At 37.6% G+C, this 19,340-nt stretch overlaps 1 protein-coding gene across 3 annotated transcripts in view; it reads left to right on the top strand.

The window, feature by feature from the left end:
• The window catches only part of KCNN2 (potassium calcium-activated channel subfamily N member 2), a 141,694-nt gene extending 124,555 nt beyond the window's left edge, over nucleotides 1–17,139 (top strand). For 2 of the 3 annotated variants that reach the window (XM_054589952.1, XM_054589954.1), the window contains 3 exons: nucleotides 7,295–7,422; nucleotides 13,999–14,068; nucleotides 16,587–17,139. In XM_054589952.1, coding sequence (XP_054445927.1) covers nucleotides 7,295–7,422; nucleotides 13,999–14,068; nucleotides 16,587–16,874 — 486 coding nt within the window. In that variant the 3' untranslated portion in view covers nucleotides 16,875–17,139. Of the gene's footprint in view, nucleotides 1–7,294; nucleotides 7,423–12,576; nucleotides 12,626–13,998; nucleotides 14,069–16,586 lie in introns of all 3 variants that reach the window. The other variant, XM_054589953.1, reaches the window with a different exon arrangement.
• Nucleotides 17,140–19,340: the final 2,201 nt, after the last annotated feature.

Genomic DNA, 19,340 nt, shown 5'->3' with positions numbered 1-19,340 from the left:
AAGCTGAATGGAAGGTTACAGTTCTTGTCATTCTCAAAGATTTACTAGGGAACGAAAATATATACATATTCGATTATTAGTCCACATCTAATGCAGATATTTTAGTATATCTCATCATGTGCTTGTTTGGATGAGTTCTGTGCTATGCAACGTAAGAGGCAGAAGTTATAGAATATCCAAAAAATCCTTCCATAGAGTCCCTTGTATAATCCAAATAATTTTACCATAAAGATTATACACTATATTCCTTCACAGTTAAGTTGATGCCACACTTAAGACATTAGGCAGGAAAAATACTTTAAAACGCCATATATATGTGCATATAAGTCCTTTCAACAGTAAAATAAAAAAGTGACAAAATCCCAAATTAGAAAACCAATGGTCATGTTTAAGCTGATTTCCCCCAGGTTCACAAGCAGGTGTTTAGTTTTATCTTAAGAAAATATGTATGTAATTTCTTTAAACTCACTTTGGGATATTAATATTCTATATCCATTATTAAAGCATTTTAGGAGTTTGAAAAGGCAAAGGCTTTGATTTTAAAATCTACAGTATAACAGTGCTATAATTTACTTTTGATTGAAGATTTTTGTGAAATTCAGAGATCTCCCCATTCCAGCCTGGATTTTTAGTTTAGTTATTTTAGTTAAGGGTCTCTCAGCTTTGGCACTATGGACCGTTTAGTTTGGGTAATTCTTTGTTGTGCAGGCATATTTTGGGTATTGTTGGCTGTTGAGCAGCATTCTGGCCTCTACATACTAGATGCCGGCAGAAATCCCCACCCCACACACACTTAAGACAACTCAGAATGCCTCTGGACGTTGCCAAATATCCCCTAAGGGTACAAAAATCACCTACAATGAGAACTACTGCTTTAGCTTGTTATTCTCCAAGGATCTGGAAACTGAGACAATTCCTTTTAGCAGATAATCTTTGCATGTACTGAATTTATTGTAATCTCCTTCCTGGGAATAGTAGAATAGTTTATTTAACAAAAACATACTCTGTACCTAATGTAGTTGGGGTTCTATGTCAACTGCTGAGGATAAAGAACTGAACTCTCATATTCCAGGACTCAGAGACTGTTATGCTTTATAGTTCTGTTCTTTTAAGCAAATCAGAAGAAGGCTCTGTTTTCTTCCCTACTTGGTTTTAAAAAATAAAAGAGAGCACTTGTTTTCTTTCTCCATGAATCCCCTGAAGTCCAGGCTCCCTTATAGGACTAGGAATCCAGGATCTAGCTTGCCTTCCTTTGGTTGTATGTGACGTATTTCCCCAAACTGCCAAAGTTGTGTGATGTGACAGCTTTTCTGTTGCTTATTTATTCAATACTTTAGATAATCTTCTGTTATGAGTCAGATTGTTTGTAAAGGGCTTTTCTAGTAAGAAGTACTGTTCTAGTTTCAAATTCTCCATGATACTTCTGATGCTCTATTAATTCTGTTATCTCATTACTACTTAAAAAGGTAGCTACTTTGCATTATTTCTTTGGACCAGAGACTCTCAGAGGTCTGAGAAGACACTCCAGCAGCCTTGCTGACAGAGCCATTTTTATAGGAAAGATGTCGCTAAGTACAGGTACAAATGTTTTAATAGCCTTAGAATCAAAGGTAAATTTCTGGCTTAGGATACCCATTCCAATACTATAGTCAAGACAATATTTGAAAATCACAGTTCTTTTTATAGTTCTCTGCATTATTTTATACAAAGTAATCAACTTAATGACTTTCATTTACTTGAAACTTGATTCCATTTGGTTATTTGTGGAATGACTAAATGGGCCTGTTTATAATTTTTAACTATTTAAATAAAAAGTCTAAAATACTGAATGATCATTAATGAATGCTTTCTGGGGAATAACCAAGAGTAAATAAGGACCTAAAAGATTACAAATTCTCCTGGCTGGGTAGCTCAGTTTATTAAAGTGTTGTCCCGATATGCCAAGGTGGTGGGTTCAATCCCCAGTCAGGGCACATATGTTTCTCTTTCTCTCTCTCAAAAATCAATAAAATAAAATTTTTTAAAAAAAATACAAATTCAAGCCTGTTATTATCAGAGAAAAATTCAACTATCCCCTGAAACACTGCATAGAAAAAAAAATCATGTTTTCTGATGGTCAACAGAGGTAGTGAGCATAGACATTCTAAAATCTAAATATGACTCTCTGAAGAAAAAGCAATCTGAGTATTAAGAGATTATCCTTCCAAGCAGAAAAGTCCCTTTCCAACCCTCTCATTGTAATTGTGTGTCTTAACTGAACAATTAAATTTCCATGAAAAATTATTCACCACATATAAATTTTCAGAGGAACAATCATACAGAAATTGTTTCTCCGTATGACTGCCTCAACCACCAGCATGAAGCAAGATTGTTCTCTATGATTCCAAAAGTGTACATGACACTCTGCAATTGAAAAGAGGCCAATAGGTAGATGTACACAGAACAATCTGATGATTTTAAAATGAAAGCATAATAGCAATAACTTGTCACTGGGCTCAGTGTGACAGGGCCAGCTATCTTACGGGCTTGCAGCTTATCGCCTCAGAGAGGTAGTGCTTATCATGCTATGTGTTTGGAAATATATTCTTATCCTTCATTTAGGTTCAAAACAAGAAGAAATCTTGGAGTTCAGCTCTCTGAATTCTTTCATTTTGGAAAGAAACTTGACAAAATTTTTAAAGTAGCTAGATGTACCACGAAGGATAATTATACATATTAATGTCCACTGTGGGTGTTTCCAATCCTGTTAAGAATTCTCAATAAGATCCATAATAAGAACGCTATTATGCAGTTATATAATTTTTTTTTCCAGTGTGTGTCTCTTAACAAGTGAGCAGAAATTCTGGAAGATTTACTCTCTGTAGCTCCCACATTGTCCTTGGAGACACAGCCCAGTGGGCTAAAACACAGAATGAATGGATCCCTTGGCTTCGCCCTGTTCCACTGTCACAACATTCGCCCTGCCCTGCGCACCTGGTCTAAAGGAGAACTGGGCGGGCAAGGTTAGAGCCCTGAGCACATCCATTGCAGTTGCTGCAGGAGTCTCTGAGAGCGTGTGTCACCTGGTGCACAGGCTCGGTAGCATTGTCTGCATTTGTCCCAGGTGTTCTAGAAGCATTACCCACAGCATATGTGGCAATATTTTACTGTAGTTTTCAGAATGAGAAGCAAGAAACTCTCCTGCTGGGGTGATGGGTGAAAGTGATTAAGAAGTACAAATCGCCAGTATAAAAATAGTTCTAAGGATGTACAGCATAGGGAATATAGTCAGTAATATTGTAATAACTATATTTGGTGCCAGATGGGTACTAGACTTACCAGGGTGATCACTTTGTAAGGTATATAAATGTCTAATCACTATGTTGTACACCTGAAACTAATATAATACTGTACATCAACTGTAACTTAAAAATGAATTATAAAGAAATGGTTCTTTAAAAAAAAACAACTGTCCTGCTTCTTCAATCAGAGGTTATGTTCCTTCCCCTTATATTTGGGAAGGGTGGAAGGATTGAGCTTAAGCAAGTCTCTGAAGGGAGAGGCAAGAGGAAGAAAAACAAAGCAGTACAAGTTGAAAAAGAGTCACAGTAACATAAAACAGAACACTATAAACAAATTAGCCTTTTAAAGAGTAGCCTAATTTATATGTGTCATTTAGGGTTGAACAAAGCAAATTGTCATTTAAAAGTCTATCAGCTTTAAGTGCTTTTTGTGGTTTATGAAGTATTGTTACACTTTATGACTTCAATATTTTATAATTTTCTGTGAGTCAGCAATATAACATTTTATATCCTTTATACCCATGAAAGTGGGTTTAAGGCATCTGGGTAAGTAATATTACTTTTAATAGTTTGAATTATTTTTAGCATCTTTGTTGTTCCAAATTATTTTAAAGCCTTTCACAATTTTTCTGATAAAAGGTTTGAATTAGAGTTGTGCATTAGTAAGGCAGAAAAAATGTTCTTATTTTCTTTTTTTGCTCTGTGTGTAGAGGGGGGTGGAGGAGGGAGGCAAAGAACTTTCCTTGTTAAGAAAGAATCCTCTCACTCTCCTCATTTTTTGAAATGTAGGAAATAAGTTATGTTTCTTAGTGGTGTTGGCCCATTAACTGGCACTAGACTTATTAAAGCTACTAAATGTTTGAGGTATATCTGTGCATCCCTCATACAAACTATCATGGCATGTAGCATGTGGTGGAGACTCAATAAATATGTTGAATGAATAAATGGAAATGCACTGACCCATTTACATCCTTGGTCTCTTCTCTAACCTGTACAACCTTCTTGGCAGAAGGAGCCTTTGGCTGATAAATATGCATCTGCGGTCCATGAATAGAAGTGTTTATGATACAAATTTAACCATGTAGACATTTCTTTAGTACCAGCTAAGCCCAAAGCACTGAGCTAGGGAGACACAAAGATCCATGACATGGCTCCTGCCCTCTAAGAATCTGTAAACTGACTATGTTCCTGATGCTGTGCGTCCTGGGAAAGGGAGTAGGGGCTCCGGGTTACGCTGTTAGATGACTAACTGTAGGGTTCTCAATTCTGTGCGAACAAAGGACATTCTCCTTCCAGATCCATTTCTCTTACATGCTAATGATCACGAATGCACGGATCTGCTTCTCCTTCCCTAGTTTTTTCCTGTAAGTGTGCATATCACTTTCATCTACCAGTTCTCCACAGTTCAAACCTGTACTGAAGTGCTTCCCGCCCTGTCGTGTTCCCGACTGCTGCTCCCTTTCAACCCAGGAGAGACTGAGAAAACCTACTGGAAACACACCTAAGCATTAGGCAGGGGATAAGTTTTTCTATCCTGGGACAAACTGTTTTGTGGCTGCTGTTTTGAAAAGTAGCAGTTAAATTGGATGCTTTAAGAGTTTAAATTCCTATTTGAAAACCTATTAGGGAATTAGAAAGGGGACGTTGCACCATAAATGCACACGTATGTTTGAGAGGTTTTAAAAGAAGCCATAGAAACTTCACTTTCGAATGAGGAGTCATTTTCACTTTCAGCCTGTCAACTAACAGGAGTGAATACAAATACTGCAACGTAAGGCATTGCTGGTCCCACTGAGCTCTGAACTTGAGGTCCACTGTTCCCCTCAGCCATTCCCCCACCATCCTGAAGAGAATCATTTAAAATACATAGAGAACAAGCATTGAATCACCTTTGTAAAAGCTTATAGACTTTAGTAATTTGGCCTTTGCTATTTGTACAGGGTGAGGCAAAAGTAGGTTTTCAGTTGTTTGTCTGGAAAATAATACAATAATAAATAATAAGACAACAATAAATTATTTGTTTCATGCACTTACAACCCTGAAGGGAATCCAAGCTAAAATCAATCGCTGTGTTCTATTCCAAACATTGCTATATGTTCACCTGCTGTATTCCTGTTCATCAGTTTTTACCCAGTTCTCTAGCTTCCTTACCAGCCTGGGTTCCAGGTTCCTCCTGTATCTCAGGCTGACTGAGTCAGGGAGGGGACAACCACCAGGGCCCTTACTGACCCCTACAGGTAGCTACAGCTGTTAAGACAGCTAACAAGAGCTGAGACCTCCCTTGGCTGGCCCTCCTTCCAAAAAGGGACCGGCCTATCCCAACCCCAGGCAGTGCTGGCCAGTCCCATCCCACTAGTCTTTTTAAAAAGCAGATCCTCAACCCTCCACAGCTTATGCTGCATCCATTTTCTTAGCATTAAAAAGGACATAAAGGCGTCACATGGAGAAAGACTCCTGAAAGGTGACTCCTCCCTCTGTGAAGAAAAGAAATGCGTTTCAGTAAGAATGAAGAGCCAAGAAGTACCTGGAACACCTCTGAACTTCACTGTGGATGGCGGTGATGCCCGTTATTCGTGCTGCTGGTGCTCAGCCTCCAATGTTTCAGCCATTTTTCTGTTGGTTTGAGAATGCTGTCCGTGCAGAGGCTAATGCATATCCAGAGGATGCAATCAATGTCACACTCCTAAAAGCAGTTATAAGAAACCAGTCATTTTCTTAAAATGGGTTCTAGTGGTACAATTTCACTCAAAAATAAACCTCAGCACAATGGAAAAAGATGCTTTCTCTGCTAACACGAAAAAATACACATATATACATGGGCCCATAATTTTAGTGTAAATTCTAAGGTTCCTCCTTATTGCAAACCTAAGAGCTGAAAAGAACTTAAATAATAATTCTCCCAAACCTCACATAATGAAGAGGAAACTGAAGTCCTACAAGGTTAGCTAGTCCCCGTGACTGAACTTGGTCAGCGCAAAGTCAAGAACTTACTCAAGCCCAGCTCATAGTTCTGTCTTCCCCACCAGACAGCCTTCCTCACCACACAAATTGGTGGGCTTTCCTCACGCAGCCTTCCTTAAAATGTTGTTTTCCTCCACCCAGCCCCCCATGAACCTGCAGGCCTCTCTATGAAACATCTTTGCATCACTCAAAAGAATTAAATGGAACAACTTCTTAGAATAATTAACAACAAGAAGCCGAGTGAAAGCTCTGGTCTTCAAAGTTTGTAGTGTGAGCAAGGGAGAGAACAAATCTGTTCCTATCTGGGCCCTTTATCAGCTTGCAGGATTTTTTTTTTTTTTTAAAGACGCTAATCAAGAAAACAAGTGATTGAATACCTCTCAGAAGCATTCACACCCTCCATGGGCTGCACTAGGTCTTGGCAGTGTTACCGCAATGCTTTCATCCTTGGGTTTGTCCCATCCATTTGAAATGCGGCGTATTTAAGTTACCAACAACATCATGACAACATTGATGCTCTGCCAATTAATCAAAGCGTGCTAACAAGCGTGCAGTTTGCGGAGGCAGTCTGCAAGACAACCGGACATTCGGCAGTGAAAACATGTCCTTCTTCCTGTAGTACACAGCCAGATATGCTGAACAAGCCCACAAAGGACAAGATTAACCTTGGCCTTCTGGCATTTTGCCTTTCTCCAGGGAAATGAAGAACACAAAGAGAACAATTGCAAAACAAGGTAGAGGAATGAGCACCTCTTGATTGGGGGGGGGGAAGAAAAGGTGGTTGAATGAAAGTTCCTGATAGGGTAGAGTTTAGCCCAGGAAGAGATCAGTAGCTCCCTAATATTTCAGTTTAAGTATTGTTTCCACACAGATATAGGGACTTTTTAAAACCTATGGATTCATGCAAAATAGTTTTATTGAGACATAGTTACTAAACAGTGCTAAGAGCTTATAATGATCATTGGGGCAAAGAATTTGACCCTCAGCAAAGTTGCAAAGGATCTGCTGTGGAATTATCAACTGTTTTTTTTGTTTGTTTGTTTTCTTAACAGGTGAAAAACGCAGCTGCCAATGTACTCAGGGAAACATGGCTAATTTACAAAAATACAAAGCTAGTAAAAAAAATAGATCATGCAAAAGTAAGAAAACATCAACGAAAATTCTTGCAAGCTATTCATCAGTAAGTACCATTTTCATTTTTGTCTTGTTTTTGTATATCTAGGTTTTAATTCTAGCACTTGACTATTCTTCTCTCATGGGGGGCGGGGAAGAAAATGTCATACCTGTTCCCAGAAGTATTTTTTGGCAATTTAATAATTTCATAAATAAAATCCTTAGAAAAGTTGTCAGTTCTTGTATGATTAAAAATCATTAATTATTGGGAAAATAGTCATTTAATATACATAGAGAGAGAAATTAAATGTCTTCTCAGTTTTTTTAGAAGCAATATAATTACAGTTAAAATTGTATTTCTTAATTTAGCTTATTTACTCATACAGTTTACTCTAAGATGTTTAGTTTGAATCTACTGCAAAATCTAGAAAAAATTTAACATATTATGATCTTACTGGGTTTTTTTTTAACATACTGCTTAGCATCTTTCTATGAAGGTAGCACAACAATTGATTTAATACTTTAATTTTCAAATAAGGTTTTAATCGGGACTTGGGGGATTTTCTATATGCTACGTGTTCATTATAGATTTTATAGTTCCTGTAGACCCTGACTCTTTCATCATTATTCTGACTTTATCCAGACCACCAGAGTTCACGTCTTTCATGCCATTTCATTGTTATACCATATTACTATCACAGACCTTTAAAGTACAAAATTATATATAGTAAGTGTCACCGATAACCCGAAAGTACCAGGTCTTTCTCCCCCAGGCTGGCAGCATCCTTACCGTAAGTACATTCATGTGGGTGTCAATTACGATGCCATGCAGACTTGCTCTTAATGCCATTTCTGAATGGGGAAGAGCAGACACGGTCGCATTGGTGGGCTTTCCTCACGCAGCCTACCAGGCACTTGCGGAAAGGTGGGTAAACACCAGGGCTCTTGGCTATGCAGTGAAATGTGTCTTCTCAGAGCTAACTAGCACTGCAGATGAGAAATCTCTGAGGCTGGAGTTTTTATTTTATATATTTAGATAATTTGTATGTAAGACAGTATTGCACTAATATTTTGTGGGAAATCACTAAGCATTCATGTTACCTTTTCACCTGTCCAACCAACTTCCCCTTTTAACTAAGTATCACAGAAAATGTAGAATATGTCTGTAATTATGGCCATATATACACTATATAGAAACTGCAGCTTTTTTTAATGAAAAGAAACTTCAAGGACTCTGAGATCTAAAGTAGAGGGAGACTGCACACATGGTGGAGTAGCTGGCCCGCACTGCTAGTCACTCATGCTCTTTCCCTCACTGCCGCCAACACCAAAGTGACATCATTTCTCCTTTAGCTCTGTGACTCAGCTAGACACACAACTATGCCTTTTACCCTGTAAAGCTAGAACTTCAAGATAATACTCCTTTAAAGTCTGGGACAGAATAAAAGGGAAAAGCACAGAGACATCGTATTCAGTCTGGCTCACAGAAAGTGCTTGCTCCCTGGAGCTCACAGTGACCTCTGTTGCTGCATGCCACTGCCTAGGGGCACTTGCCTAAACACTCGAGTCCCTGAAGCTTAGATCTAAGGCAGCGCGCCCCTTGAGTGGTGCTGAGCCTTCACCTCTGTTCTCATCAGGCCTTTCATCCTGTCTGAGGACAAGTCTCTTCCCCGAGGGTCACCTGGCACAACTCTCCTCTGCCCTCCAAGCCCCCCAGCGACCCTAACATTCATGCAGGAGGTACTCATGGTATGCTGTGGAGAAGTCATTCTTTGCACTTTCAGTGTTCCCAGACTAACCTGTATGAAAATATATTAAATCTATTAGAAGGAAAGCTCACCTGTGTAGGTGTGAGATGACATAGAAGTGGGCGAATTCAGTCAGTCCACGCATCCAGCAGCCACACATCCCATTTCCTCCAGATGGTATCTGTGTCCCTTCCTGTCAATGTAACCTATTAAATGTATAATTAAATGTGATTTGCCTTTGATGCCTTGGATAAATTTTCGTATCACAAAAAAATTTTTAAAGTGCTTTGACAGTTTTTTTGTAATATAATTCTATAGCCATGTGTAAATAGCAGGTATTTATATATTTATATTTATTTTTATATTTATATATTTATATTTATATTTATATATTGTCATAGAGCTGTTAAGTTCTGAATGCATTAACACCTAAAAACTTTGGGGACACTTTAGGGTTATTCGCTATATAATCTTTTCAACTTTGCTATAGGTTTGAAATTTTTCATAATCTTAGGGAAAAAAATCTTTCAGCGAACTACTTTTAAAAACTGTCCGTAAGCTGTTGGCGTATTGCTCCCGGCGTATCAAGCTGACCGCAAGGGTTGCGTGGCTCCTTCAGCATGCTTCTCTCGGGTAGATTAAGAGAGGAAACCACATGGGATTCCTCTGCTTCTTTCAGACATTTCTCATTCTGTTTCTTCTGTAGCAGTGTATTACTTCTAAAGCAGATGAGCTTCAAGCAACTTAGAAATGTTCTGAATTGTTTTATGAATTAGTCTTGGGGTTAATGGATTTCCTTTGAGGTGGGAGGGACCTTATACTTTGTGAAAAAATACAACTGAAATTTATATGGGCTTGATTTGGCTAGCTTATTCTAATCATGCATAATTACCTTTCATTTTAAGTTAGTGAAGTCATAAGGACAAGCACATAGGGCTCGATTCCTAAGGGCAAGGCCTTTACTGCCCACTGTTCACACCCGGTGAGCCTGCCAGCCTCGTCTGTCAGCACTGGGTAAAGATAGACTCTGCTAGTTGAGGAAAAATTTACAAATTCATTTGCTAGAGCTCTCCTGGCCTCTCCTATTCTCTGATTTGTCCTGAGAGCTTTTTCAGTAGCTCTCTCTCCCTCTCTGCCAGACCTACTCTATTTCAAGTCTTGCTCTTTTCCAAGCTTCATAGCCTTTCTCCGCAACACGTGACCTCTCCAGTCTCCGATGGTTGTGAACTCTGCAGGCTTGTGTCCTCTTCTCAGTAACGTATCTGTCTCTCTGGATTATCACTTAGGGCCTCCAAGCAATGTGTTTCTATAACTTTTCACCCTTTTTCTGGAAGCAGCTTTAACTTTAAAGTTTATCATTCTTCTATTTCAACTATACACCCATCAGTCAACATAACTTGTCTCAGAGCCAAGAAATTCAATAAACATAATTTTAATAACATAAAGTATTGCACTACCTACCTTTCAGGAAGCTGGGCTTCTAAACAACTCCAACTCAGAAAAGATGTACCCCTTCAAAAAAAACAAAAAGAAAAACATTATAATCCTATCGTTTAGAATATTGTCCTTTTAAGCACATCACACTCCTATTAGGCAAAAATGTTTTCTATCATTTACTTATACATCCTGTATCGAAAAGGCCAAAATGACATTATACAAGTTCTTCCTTCCGAACTCTAGTTCTGGAGGAAACTATGGGCTTTCAGGTGAGGGAAGCATAGTAGCAAGGAAGAGGCATGACAATATATTGAATAGTGTTTCTCTCTGATCAATATACCAAAATCCTGCAGAATCTTAACAGGATCTTCCAGCCAATGAATCGAGCCCCCTGTGCACAACTGAACACCACACTGTGTTATTTTGTTCCAGAATATTTTACAGTTTCTTTTCTTTTGTTTTGTCTTTTTATTTCAACAAAATGAAAATAGAGCTCGGAAGTAAGTTGTGTGAGCCGCTCCTTTCAACATTTGCAGAGTTTCCTCCCGGCTGCATGCACCCAGCGGATTCTTTATTTGTGAATTTTAGTAGTCTGATTGCTGCTATGGAAATGTGATCCAAAATCATGATATTTTCCTGTGATAAGTGAAGTTCACAAGGAAGAAATCAACATATGTTTCTTATTCTTTTGGGGGGAGAAAAAAGTAAAATACACATCTGCGTGTTACCTTTTATTCTGGCAGCTGCAGCTTGAGTAGGCTTTTTCTATCAGCTCTTCATCACAGGCAGTCTAAGAAGCAGCGAGGCGAGAAGATTTCAGTGCAGAGAGCCAAAGGGATTCCAATCAAACAGGGCTACTCTAGGTCAGCTTTCTAGACTAGTAGGAAATAAAATGGGCAAAATTCTACTGTCAGAAGCATAATACAGTAACCCAGACGAGGCAAGTTAGGCCCCATTGATTGGACTATGATGTGCCCCCCTCAGCCAAGGGATCAGCACTGGCCCTTCCGCCAAACCTGCTGAGTTCAGGGCTTTCTCAGGACTTCCGAGTTGCTGGAGGCTTCTGGTCAGGTAATCCCAAACTTCAGGCATTTACATGCCAATTGTACTATTATTTACTTAAATTTGAAAAGAAAGCTTGATATAAATCCCTATCACAAATGGATAAAAATATACCATTCCCAGCAAAGAGAGATAATAGTAATATCAAATGACAGTTGAAACACTGGTATTGAATTCTGGCCACAGGCTGTTGTCTCCAGAAAGCTCTGAGCTGAAAGTCTGCTCTCTCTCTATCTTTTTTTTTTTTTTTTTTTGAGGAGGAGATAGCAGGTGTTAGAAGATAAAAACAGTATAGGACCAGCCTGAGACCTTTTTCTTATAATAATAGAAAATTAGAGGAGAATCAACAGGAATTACTTTCTTTCCATCTGTTCTAGTATTGTTTGATGTCCTGTTTGAGTATCACTTAGTCATCTAAGAACACCTCTGGGTACAAATCCAGCACTTCAGAAACACTGTCCTAACTCACTTCATTTCATGCATGAAGAAACTGATGGTCAAATTAGTGCCAGGGAGAGGATGGACTCCATGTCTGACATTCTCTCTGATATACTTCTCTATAGTGACTCACACATTTAAAGTTTGTTGTTTGTTTTTTGGAGGGATGGGGTTGTTTTGGGTTTGTTTTTAAAAGGCATACATCAAGACTTGTAGCCCTTGTAAGTACTTAGGGAAACATTTTTCAACAACATATTAGATTTAAATCTATGTTTGCAAATTTCTTTAGACTAGAACATATTCCATCTCTATAATAGCACAAAAAGGAGCCATTTTATTCTAATAAACACACAGTCGCAGAGACAAGTTACAACCTTAAACTGTTTTTTAGATTGTTAAAGAGCATGATGTAGGCAGGTGTCAGTTAAACTCACTGGCAGAAGGAACTATATCTTCACTGTAGAGCAGATTTGGTGACATATTGGATACCCTAGTTTCAGAACAAAATCACTGAGCATTATGAACATTTGTTACAGAAATCTCCCTGGCAGTAAAATCTTGCCCTGTGAATTTTTTTCCTTCTATGTAAGTATCTTTAATTTAAACTGGGAAATAATAAAAAAGTATTCTTTCTAGCATTACCACTGTATTTTGTAAAATGATTCATCATCAAGGTATTAAGGTTAGCATGTGTGTATGGATAGATAGATAGATAGATAGATAGATAGATAGATAGATAGATAGATTTTTTTTCCCACTAGGTAGCCCAGAGAGACCTGCTTCTCTTTGGGAGCAAAGCTTTGAATTATTGGCTTAAAGAACAATAAAACACTTTTTGTTGCTGTTGGAAGATCTTAATTTCTTGGTAATATAGCAGGAACTGAATTAAGTATTTGTTAAATTATTACAGTAAATAAATTAAGGAATAGTTAAGAATTCTCATTCAGAAAGATTTTTTAAAAGATTTTTATTTATTTATTTTTAGAGAGAGGTGAAGAGAAGGAGAAAGAGAGGGAGAGAAAAATCAATGTGTGGTTGCCTCTCACGCACACCCTACTGGGGACCAGGCCTGCAATCCAGGCATGTGCTTTGACTGGGAATCGAACAGGCGGCTCCGTGGTTCACAGGCCGGCACTCAATCCACTGAGCCACACCAGCGAGGACAGAAAGATTTTTTTTTAAACAGTGGCTTTTTGACTGTCAATCAGATATATGCAATGGTATTTAAAAGTATCTAAAAGTAACTGTACAAGTAACGATTCCATCTGTCAGACACTTTAATTGTCCTCTGACTTTTATGTACAATCAAAATTAAAAGAAATTCTCCCAAGGAAATGGTCTGGCTTCTCTTCAAATTCAGTGGCAGTTTAAGATAAAAGTCAAGTGAAGAATAAGGGAATCATGTGTTTTGAGTTATCTTGCTGCTGGTTGAATAAAAGTTTTATTTTTGCTAATAAGAATCTCACTTATCACTGTGTTTCATCAGGTTCAAATACCTAACCCAATCCATTTCAGACTAAACAGGGCTAACACCTGTATCTAGTCACGTAGGCATAGGAAGGTGCTTACTGCTCCAATATTGATGCAATTCCAGTTGCTTTGCATATTTCTTCCTATGTCTATTTGTCACGATACTGGGGCTTTAAGGAATGTTTTGGCTTTTCTCATATGGTTAAATCCTTATGAGTCTTTCTTACTTAATTCAACTTTAACTACCTGGTGAATAGTTGTCCTATGGACACCTCACCTCTTACTCTCTGTCTCCTTTCCTTTTTGTGGTGTTGGGGAAGCATGCTTCTCATTGTACCAGATACATAACTAGTTTGGACTCTACCCCAGATACTCAAGGCATTATCCATGCAGTTACTGCTCTTGTCAATTTTGTGCATGCTCTTTGGAAGGCGTATGATAGTTGTAGACAGAAAGAAATCTTTCTGACTTCAGATTCTGTCTTTTAGATTAAGAAGTGTAAAAATGGAGCAGAGGAAACTGAATGACCAAGCAAATACCTTGGTGGACCTGGCAAAGGTAAGCTTGGGGCCTCAGCCCTCATGTGCGCCTCAGTTGGAGTTAACCGTGGCACCGTAACTAGTAATGCTTCTGCAGGAAGCCACCCCAAATTTATTTAAGAAATCAGCCAATCAACTGCCCTAAAATGGTGGTCCAGCTTAGCAGAATTTTTTAAAACTCTTACTTAATGTCTTCTTTTCATGCCTATGTACATTATTCAACCACATTCTAAAAGCTTGTATACTTGCAATGATTGGATGCACAGTAAGAAATTTAAGTAGAATATGAGACAGCACCTTTGGGATTCTTATTTGTATTTCAGTCTCATCCCTATGAGAACAGAACTTTGAGACTAAGTAAGATTCATCAATAAAAAATTCTAAATGTATTTCAAGTAAACTCAGAAGAATGTAAAATTGAATTTTAATAAAATACCAGAAATTATAACATAACATAAAAATTTGTCTTTCAAAAAAAGTAATTTTTTAATAATTTATGGTTCTTTCTCCATTTCACAATTTAAAAATTGTTTCTCTTTTTAAAAGTACATTAATAGTTCCCAAATTCTGCCACATTTATAAGGTGTGTCTGGTTGATTTTTGGTTGTTCTTCCAAGTAAACTCCACTTTCAAAATATGAGTATTTGTCAATAATCACAACATTGCATTTTCTTGAACTAATTCTAAAGGTGAGATTATAATAGCATTTTGTAAGTATTCAGCCTTTTAACACAAATGCTTTGAAAGAGGCAGTTCTCAACAGGACCTGTACGTTCTATTGTTTGATAAATCAGGTATGTCGTTTGTAAAGCCTCAAGTATAATCTATAAAATCCACACATACTTTTTCTAGTCTCATAAAATAACACATCTAAATTATATTCACTTTACTATATATCAATAGCACATATTGTATAAATGTTGAAGATGAATATTTGATCTCATAAATAGAAGATGATAAGTGAAGTATTTAGTGACTTACCTCTAGGAGAGTATATTGTCTCATGCATTTAAGCCTGGGATGCACACATACAAAAGGCTCAAGGACATCCTTGATTAATATTCATATTTACATATGACTCCTGCTTGGACATGTCAAGAACAAAGATGGTACAGGCTCTTTTATCACTCCTATGTGTAATGATAAAAGAAATTAGTTATTTTTATGAAAACAATAAAACATATCACTAGGAAATAATAGACATATCATATCACTATATATAATATTATAATGTATAATATTTATTATGTATAATAGCTATATAATTTTACTTTATATACTTCAAGTGTATATCTGTAAGGTTAGATATTATTTCTTTCAAATTAATTCTTTAGTGCTTATTATTATGACCATTGGCCTGTCCATGCCATGAGGGTTCCATATTTTCTGAATGAATGAATATTGCTCAAATAGTCTCAAGACTACATAGTAAAAATAAAGTTGATGTGTTTTATCTCCATGGCCAAACTCAAACTAGTTGCCTGTGTTCTGAAGAGTAACCTCCTTACATAATCAGTTTATTTGTCATCATTAAGAGGGCGTTACACAGGACTGCTAAGCAGTGTAAGATCACATATTGCAAAGGGAAATGAGGTAAAGGAGGGAAGGCTTAGTCAAAGGGGACTGAGGCTTTGGAAGGCTGCGCGGACCTAAGGTTAACATTCCCATTCTCCCCTTCTTGGCCACCTGCTTCCCTCTTTGCCTCCGTGCCAATCAGCCTTGAGGTCCTCTTTTCTTGTGTCTGGGATACTATTGAAAATATTGGGAGTCAGAGTCATGAACACTGTCTGGTCAAGACAATCAACTGCAGAATTCACTAGGACGCCAAAAACATCTATTTGAAACCACTTAGCATCTGAGGAAACCACTGCCAGCAAGGTAGCCTGGTAACTTTACTATCTCCAACTGTTATTCCCTTAGTGATTATCTGTAAAAATACTCTTTGACCCATGGAGAATCATAATTTTAAACATGGAACAGCATATGATAATCAGAAGTTTTTTACAGTTTTAAGTTCCTGAATTATGTAGTCAAATCATTTTGTCCTAAGCTTCGCATTCCTTCCTCAGAATTTCTGCCACACCCCAATACCATTCATACTATTGTTTTTCTTTAAGTCTCTTGTTTTTAAAAATTAGCCTTACCCTAGTAAGTGTTAGATGTTACAAAATGAATTCAATGTGCTAAAATTTGTAACCATTAAAATATATACATAAATATTGTCAAAACACCGTTTGTCTCTCTGAATACAACCAGAAACCATTGGGAATAGCACCTACAGTAACTGTAACTGGGTCAAATTAATGGTTTAGGTAGTACAATTCTAAACCCTGGCATTGAACAGACATACAGAATTTTCCTTGCAAGATAAAATGTCCAGTTTGCGGATGCTCCCGCCCCCCACCCCCGCAACGTTGCGCTTGATTTCACCTGAAGGAGACCAGTCTCATGCGCTGAGAGTTGACAGTTTGCTTCCAGGGCCAGAGTGATTAAACCTTAGTTCTTTGTTCTTTTTTCCTCTCAATCCTGTTTTCCAGACCCAGAATATCATGTATGACATGATTTCCGACCTAAACGAAAGGAGCGAAGATTTCGAGAAGAGGATTGTTACTCTAGAAACGAAATTAGAGACTTTAATCGGAAGCATCCACGCCCTCCCTGGGCTCATCAGCCAGACCATCAGGCAGCAGCAGAGAGATTTCATTGAGGCTCAGATGGAGAACTACGACAAGCACGTCACGTACAACGCAGAGCGGTCCCGGTCCTCGTCCAGGAGGCGACGGTCCTCCTCTACAGCGCCACCAACTTCATCAGAGAGTAGCTAGAAGAGAATCAGATAACCACAAAATAAGACTTTTTGCCATCATATGGTCAATATTTTAGCTTTTATTGTAAAGCCCCTATGGTTCTAATCAGCGTTATCCGGGTTCTGATGTCAGAATCCTGGGAACCTGAACACTAAGTTTTAGGCCAAAATGAGTGAAAACTCTTTTTTTTTCTTTCAGATGCACAGGGAATGCACCTATTATTGCTATATAGATTGTTCCTCCTGTAATTTCACTAACTTTTTATTCATGCACTTCAAACAAACTTTACTACTACATTATATGATATATAATAAAAAAGTTAATTTCTGCACATACTGGTTTGGTCACTTGACATTTCTAAAGATTCACTTCTCCCCTTAGTTTCAAGGTAAAAATGACTGATTATCACCTGATACATGTTGATAATTTGGTTTCCAAAAATTTAACTGGTTGGAAAAAGACTTTCAATTATTCTATACCCTATTCACTTAAGAATTTCCCTCGTTGTAAAATATTATAGTCACAATCATTTCACCCAGCCCGGTTTACTGTTTGAGTTTATAGTGTCTCATTTCTAATTTGGTTTGTTTCCACATTGTGTGAAAAATGAAGGGGTTCTATCAAAACATATACAAAAAAGAAGTACAGATGGTTTCAAGAATTATTTCATTACAAATTTACCAAAAAAAATTAACCTACCAAGATCCGCCATTGCCAGTGAACTGATGTTGCAGAATTTTAGGTCTGAACTAGTTATGTCATCTCTTTCCATATATTCACTGATAATTTGGTGCCCACGGTACAGTCTAAGTGTTTGGATTATGCATATGTGTTTGCATAGTTCCTACAACTTAATGAACATAAATGAGCATAACTCTTGACATGTCACATGTCACCTAACAAATGGTCCCCTCTGTTCTGTGCTTACACATTTGGTACCAGGAAGTGAATGGCGTCTAGTAACTTTCATAAGTTTCATTACACTTGTTCATGGTTGGTTGAAATCAGTTCCTGTAAAAGACAACCAGGTAGTTACTGAGGCAGACACTTCTCTTTTCCACTGGTTTTTGAAGAACCATCCCTGCAATGATAGCAACGTGGAATTCCCTCACATGGCAGTATGTGTCAGAGTCTACAGGGAGAACTGACCTGAGGTGGTAGGGTAACAAATCATAAAAATATGGCTTTACCTAGGCAGCTCTAAACCACATGCTTGTGTTGCCCTAAACCTAAAAATGACCCCTTCATTTTCAGAGAAATCTGCCCTCCTCCCCTTTATTTTACACCCTACCATTTGGGGTCTATCTTATAGCATTGCATGTTGCTAGCATACCAAGCATTTTTCTTATTTAACACAAAACTAAAGTGGCATATTTCATCATCTTGCATAGTTCAATGAATAAAATCAGTTCATAGCTAGTCTGCATAACTGACGCAAAGTTGAACATTTCCATTCAAGATAAAGGACATAAAACTACGACTGCTTTAGATTGCCTGAGAATAACTTAGTGCTATTACCCATTCAAAGTGGCTAAATATAAAGCCCATTTGCACATGTTCTATATGTCTGTTTAGGCTGAGGACAAGGCTTGGGAAGTCTTTTAATAATAAGTGCAAGAAAAACTATTAGAGCACGGCTTATGGGAACATACTGCTGAGTTAAATGAACTTCAAAATCCTGCATTATCAGAGTTTCTACTTAACAAGTGAAATTAAAATTTTCTTTATGTATTCTGGGTTGCATAGAAGAATATATCAAATATTTGGGCCCTGGCTGGGTGGCTCGGTTGGTTAGAACATCATCCCAATATGCCAAGTTTGCAGGTTCTATCAATGAATGGTTAGGCCACATAAAAGAAGCGACGAATGAATGAATAAGTGGAACAACAAATCAATGCTGATATTTCTCCCTCCCCCATTTCCTCTCCTTCCCAAGATCAATACATTAAAAGTATATATTTTTAAAAATTCAATTTAAAAAAAGAATCTATCTAGAATTTGGTGTAAGCACTTGATGTAAAAAAAAAAAATTGAGAAAAGATAATTAATTTGTTCTTGAAATTGATGCAGTTAATTCTATTTTTTAAAAAATGTATACATATTTTTTATTTTCAAAGACAGGGTAATGGAAGGAGAAAGAATGGGAGAGAAACATCTATCTGTTGCCTCTCATACACCCCCAACTGCGGACCTGGCCCTCAACCCAGGCATGTGCCCTGACAGGGAATCAAACCAGCAACCTTTTGATTCACAGGCCCGTGCTCAATCCATTGAGCCACACCAGCCGGGGCAATGCAGTTAATTCTTGTATATTCTATCTCTATTGTGACTAAAGAAAAATAGCATATAATTAAGTCTAATTATCATCTTGTTGATCAATTAGTACTATCATCCCAAAATAGTAGAAAGAATAATGTATTGTTCATTTTGTTGAAGGAAAGAGGAGAAAGGGAGTTTTAATTTAGATTTTATTACCTTGTGTTT

This window comes from Pteronotus mesoamericanus, unplaced genomic scaffold (genome assembly GCF_021234165.1).
Source record: "Pteronotus mesoamericanus isolate MK-2021 breed Mesoamerican mustached bat unplaced genomic scaffold, CSHL_Meso_final scaffold_167, whole genome shotgun sequence".
NCBI classification, from domain to species: Eukaryota; Metazoa; Chordata; class Mammalia; order Chiroptera; family Mormoopidae; genus Pteronotus; species Pteronotus mesoamericanus.
Note: the sequence above shows the minus strand (reverse complement) of the source record. Positions and strands in the feature narration are given on the sequence as shown.